General features: G+C 42.6%; 1 protein-coding gene across 1 annotated transcript in view; it reads right to left on the bottom strand.

Annotated features, from left to right (window-relative positions):
* Positions 1 to 3,321: 3,321 nt before the first annotated feature.
* The window catches only part of LOC135567315 (collagen alpha-2(I) chain-like), a 36,981-nt gene continuing 34,302 nt past the window's right edge, over positions 3,322 to 6,000 (bottom strand). The window contains exons 3-4 of the mRNA XM_065014738.1: positions 5,451 to 5,916; positions 3,322 to 3,692 (exon numbers count right to left, since the gene is read on the bottom strand). Coding sequence (XP_064870810.1) covers positions 3,322 to 3,692; positions 5,451 to 5,916 — 837 coding nt within the window. The remainder of the gene's footprint in view (positions 3,693 to 5,450; positions 5,917 to 6,000) is intronic.

The following is a 6,000-nucleotide window of genomic DNA, read 5'->3' as shown; positions in this document are numbered from 1 at the left end:
TCTAGTCTACAGAACATCATCTAGTCTACAGAACATCATCTAGTCTACAGAACATTATCTAGTCTACAGAACATTATCTAGTCTACAGAACATCATCTAGTCTACAGAACAGTATCTAGTCTACAGAGACATCATCTAGTCTACAGAACGTCATCTAGTCTACAGAACCTCATCTAGTCTACAGAACATTATCTAGTCTACAGAACATCATCTAGTCTACAGAACCTCATCTAGTCTACAGAACATCATCTAGTCTACAGAACATCATCTAGTCTACAGAACATAATCTAGTCTACAGAACATTATCTAGTCTACAGAACATTATCTAGTCGACAGAACATCATCTAGTCTACAGAACATCATCTAGTCTGCAGAGACATCATCTAGTCTACAGAACATTATCTAGTCTACAGAACATCATCTAGTCTACAGAACATCATCTAGTCTACAGAACCTCATCTAGTCTACAGAACATTATCTAGTCTACAGAACATCATCTAGTCTACAGAACTTCATCTAGTCTACAGAACTTCATCTAGTCTACAGAACATCATCTAGTCTATAGAACATCATCTAGTCTACAGAACATCATCTAGTCTACAGAACATCATCTAGTCTACAGAACATCATCTAGTCTACAGAGACATCATCTAGTCTACAGAACCTCATCTAGTCTCATTATCTAGTCTACAGAACATCATCTAGTCTACAGAACTTCATCTAACAGAACTTCATCTAGTCTACAGAACATCATCTAGTCTAAAGAACCTCATCTAGTCTACAGAACATTATCTAGTCTACAGAACATCATCTAGTCTACAGAACTTCATCTAGTCTACAGAACTTCATCTAGTCTACAGAACATCATCTAGTCTACAGAACATCATCTAGTCTATAGAACATCATCTAGTCTACAGAACATCATCTAGTCTACAGAGACATCATCTAGTCATCATCTAGTCTACAGAACATCATCTAGTCTACAGAACATCATCTAGTCTACAGAACATCATCTAGTCTACAGAACATCATCTAGTCTACTACAGAACATCATCTAGTCTACAGAACATCATCTAGTCTACAGAACATCATCTAGTCTACAGAGACATCATCTAGTCTACAGATGTGTCGTCTACGTCATCTAGTCTACAGAACGTCATCTAGTCTACAGAACGTTATCTAGTCTACAGAACATCATCTAGTCTATAGAACATTATCTAGTCTACAGAACATTATCTAGTCTACAGAACATCATCTAGTCTATAGAACATCATCTAGTCTGCAGAACATTATCTAGTCTACAGACAACGTCATCTAGTCTACAGAACATCATCTAGTCTACAGAACGTCATCTAGTCTACAGAACATCATCTAGTCTACAGAACATCATCTAGTCTACAGAACTTCATCTAGTCTACAGAACATTATCTAGTCTACAGAACATCATCTAGTCACAGAACATCATCTAGTCTATAGAGACATCATCTAGTCTACAGGCATCATCTAGTCTACAGAACATCATCTAGTCTATAGGACATCATCTAGTCTACAGAACATCATCTAGTCTACAGAACATCATCTAGTCTACAGAACATCATCTAGTCTACAGAACGTCATCCTCTCTAACCTCACTAGTTCATAATGTGACTGTTACTGTCAATGGAGAAGGAGGAAGTGGATTGAGAGAAAAATAAATAAATCAAGTGGTTGTAGTGAGCCTGTTGCCCACGGTACTTTCCTATGAGAACTAGTCCCTCTACTAGTCTCATCATGCCCACTCTTAAACAAACATCTCACTTCCTGGGTCTGTCTTCTCTATTTTTTCCATACTCTCTCTCACTTTCTCTCTCTCAGCATCTGGGATATCCACTACACTGCACAGTCACATAATATATATATATAGTCCAATAGAAATTCACAGCTTGCTATCTGCATTCTAAGCTATTTTGGGTGGGTTCGTAAATTCACTTTGGAGAGCCAGAGTGTGCTCAGAGTGCGCTCTGGGAATTCGTATATTCAGTGAGTTGTCAGATTTTCCATTCCTAAATTCAGAGCGTTTTTCTCTCGGGGCATTTAGAGCGCAAGCTCAGGCATTTCTAACCTGTTACTGTGCATAATCCTAACAGGCGGAAATCTGGAGTAAATGTAAGAGTGACTAACAACACGGAACACGGACACACAGATACAACTGACTGTTTATATTTGAAAGAAATGATGTCACTTCCTGTGTCATGTGGTGTCGTTGTAGGAAGGGGTTGTTTTCTTAAATGGATCGTTACAACAAACTAACAGGGTGGAAATCAGAGAAACACAGAAAATAAAATAGAAAACGATAAATACAATTATCAAAAAAAAAGTTAGAGAGAATTGAACTGTAAAAATAATGAAGAAATATTTTAAATATGTTATTATTTTTATGGCTTATATTTCTTGTGGTAATGAATGAATAATACTTGGGGACAAAAGTGTTGAAAACGTATAACATTCACTTTTATGATCGGAATGTGTGTGTTTTTTTTTAAGGTCAACGACACCTGACCTTCATATTCAAAAGCCTTTTTGGAATCCACATTTCCCACAAAATAACAAGTGCTATTTCCTGGAGAAAGACATCATAGGAACGCCCCCTAGTCTAACACGTCTGTCAGAAAGACATCATAGGAACGCCCCCTAGTCTAACACGTCTGTCAGAAAGACATCATAGGAACGCCCCCTAGTCTAACACGTCTGTCAGAAAGACATCATAGGAACGCCCCCTAGTCTAACACGTCTGTCAGAAAGACATCATAGGAACGCCCCCTAGTCTAACACGTCTGTCAGAAAGACATCATAGGAACGCCCCCTAGTCTAACACGTCTGTCAGAAAGACATCATAGGAACGCCCCCTAGTCTAACACGTCTGTCAGATTCAAACGTTCTTAAAGACACAATGTTGAAAAAAGGGGCCGATGTTAGCTAACCCTAGCTTAGACCTAAAGCTATTTTTAGCCTGCTCTACAATGTTTCTACCTGGTAGCATCACTTGCAAAGTAATTAAGCTAAACTACTTGTCAGGTATAGCTCACTTTTTATTTTATAAGCACTCATATATTCAATTAATTGTGGCCAATATTTGAGAGATATTGTCAGGCCACCCTCCTGTATCGGAAACTACACGATCAATGGATGTTGACCGATCACACAGTTACTAGCTATATGTTCTGCATGGGAATAATATGACATTTGTAAGTTCTGACTCTTCTAGAGATGATGATATCAGAAACAAATAGTCTTAAAAAAACTGGAAACGGCACGAGTTATTTGTCAATGGTTTTATCTGAGCTAGGGGTCTCCTTGCCCCCCGGCAGGAGATCTCCTTGCCTCCCGGCAGGGGTCTCTTGCCTCCCGGCAGGGGTCTCCATGCCCCCCGGCAGGTCTCCTTGCTACCTCCCGGCTGGGGTCTCCATGCCCCCCGGCAGGGGTCTCATGCCCCCCCCCCCCGGCAGGGGAATCTCCTTGCCTCCCGGCAGGGGTCTCCATGCCCCCCCGGCAGGGATCTCCTTGCCTCCCGGCAGGGGTCTCCATGCCCCCGGCAGGGGTCTCCTTGCCCCGGCGGGGGATCTCTAGCCTCCTTGCCTCCCGGCAGGGGTCTCCATGCCCCCGGCAGGGGTCTCCATGCCTCCCCCCCGGCAGGCCAATCGAACGCTCTGCACCTTATTGTGACGTTTTATTGGCAACAAACTATTCTGCATGTCTCTTATTTAAATATTCTGCTTTGGCATTAAGAGGTGAGAAACAGAAACATCAACCAGGATAATAACATAACTAGTTGTGTCTTTATCACTACCTCATTCATGTCCTCATTCCATAACTAGTTGTCTTTATCACTACCTCATTCATGTCCTCATTCCATAACTAGTTGTGTCTTTATCACTACCTCATTCATGTCCTCATTCCATAACTAGTTGTGTCTTTATCACTACCTCATTCATGTCCTCATTCCATAACTAGTTGTCTTTATCACTACCTCATTCATGTCCTCATTCCATATCTAGTTGTGTCTTTATCACTACCTCATTCATGTCCTCATTCCATAACTAGTTGTGTCTTTATCACTACCTCATTCATGTCCTCATTCCATAACTAGTTGTGTCTTTATCACTACCTCATTCATGTCCTCATTCCATAACTAGTTGTCTTTATCACTACCTCATTCATGTCCTCATTCCATAACTAGTTGTGTCTTTTATCACTACCTCATTCATGTCCTCATTCCATAACTAGTTGTGTCTTTATCACCTCATTCATGTCCTCATTCCATAACTAGTTGTCTTTATCACTACCTCATTCATGTCCTCATTCCATAACTAGTTGTGTCTTTATCACTACCTCATTCATGTCCTCATTCCATAACTAGTTGTGTCTTTATCACTACCTCATTCATGTCCTCATTCCATAACTAGTTGTGTCTTTATCACTACCTCATTCATGTCCTCATTCCATAACTAGTTGTGTCTTTATCACTACCTCATTCATGTCCTCATTCCATAACTAGTTGTGTCTTTATCACTACCTCATTCATGTCCTCATTCCATAACTAGTTGTTTTTCTCACTACCTCATTCATGTCCTCATTCCATATCTAGTTGTGTCTTTATCACTACCTCATTCATGTCCTCATTCCATAACTAGTTGTGTCTTTATCACTACCTCATTCATGTCCTCATTCCATAACTAGTTGTCTTTATCACTACCTCATTCATGTCCTCATTCCATAACTACTCGTCTTCATCACTATCTCATTCATGTCCTCATTCCATAACTACTCGTCTTCATCACTATCTCATTCATGTCCTCATTAATCTCTTACTGTAGTGTCCTGACTATTGTTACTACTCATTGAGTATTATCATATTTACTATTATTATCTATGTGTCATCATTGATTTTGATATGTGTCTATAAGTTTGCTTTGACAATGTATGGTAACATGTTCCATCCCAATAAAGCCATTTGATTTGGACAGAGCGAGAGAGAGAGTCGAGAGAGAGCGAGAGAGAGAGAGAGAGAGAGCGAGAGAGAGCGAGCGCGAGAGAGATTTCTCTCCAGAGAACTAACTTGTCTTTGTGTAAAACTCTCTCTCTGTTTACTCTGTCTCTCCCACAGAGCTGATGTTGTCTATAATAGTCCCTCGAGTCAGGGATTTATCACACCGACTACATCTCTGAGAGAGTATTCAGTAAAGTGCCACTTCCTCAACAGCTAACAATCCTTTACTCTGGAGAACAGATGGAACAAAGACTCATTCTAAACTCTCTTTGGGCACGCCACATTTTTTGTGAGAGGTAATTGGCATTAAATGTTGGGCACTTAAACAACAGGGTAATTTACCCTCTCTGAACAGCAACCACCCGCTGGTGCATCTGATAACTAGGACCAAGAGGAATGGAGAGAAAGCCTTTGGTTATTATGCCCCCTGCCTCTGGAACAGCCTGGCAGAGAACCTGAGGGGCCAGAGAACCTGAGGGGGCCAGAGACCCTGAGGTGGCCAGAGAACCTGAGGGGCCAGAGAACCTGAGGGGGCCAGAGACCCTGAGGTGGGCAGAGAACCTGAGGGGGCAGAGAACCTGAGGGGGGCAGAGAACCTGAGGGGCAGAGAACCTGAGGGGGCCAGAGAACCTGGGGGCCAGAGAACCTGAGGGAGCCAGAGTCCCTGAGGGAACCAGAGAACCTGAGGGGGGCAGAGTCCCTGAGGGAGCCAGAGAACCTGAGGGGGCAGAGTCCCTGAGGGGGCAGAGTCCCTGAGGGGGCAGAGAACCTGAGGGGGCAGAGTCCTGAGGGGGGCAGAGTCCCTGAGGGGGCAGAGAACCTGAGGGGGCAGAGAACCTGGGGGGGCAGAGAACCTGAGGGAGCCAGAGTCCCTGAGGGGGGCAGAGAACCTGAGGGGGCAGAGAACCTGAGGGGGCCAGAGAACCTGAGGGGCCAGATAACCTGATGGGGGCAGAGAACCTGTTATACAGTTC

Source organism: Oncorhynchus nerka, unplaced genomic scaffold, assembly GCF_034236695.1.
Source record: "Oncorhynchus nerka isolate Pitt River unplaced genomic scaffold, Oner_Uvic_2.0 unplaced_scaffold_2145, whole genome shotgun sequence".
NCBI classification, from domain to species: Eukaryota; Metazoa; Chordata; class Actinopteri; order Salmoniformes; family Salmonidae; genus Oncorhynchus; species Oncorhynchus nerka.
Note: the sequence above shows the minus strand (reverse complement) of the source record. Positions and strands in the feature narration are given on the sequence as shown.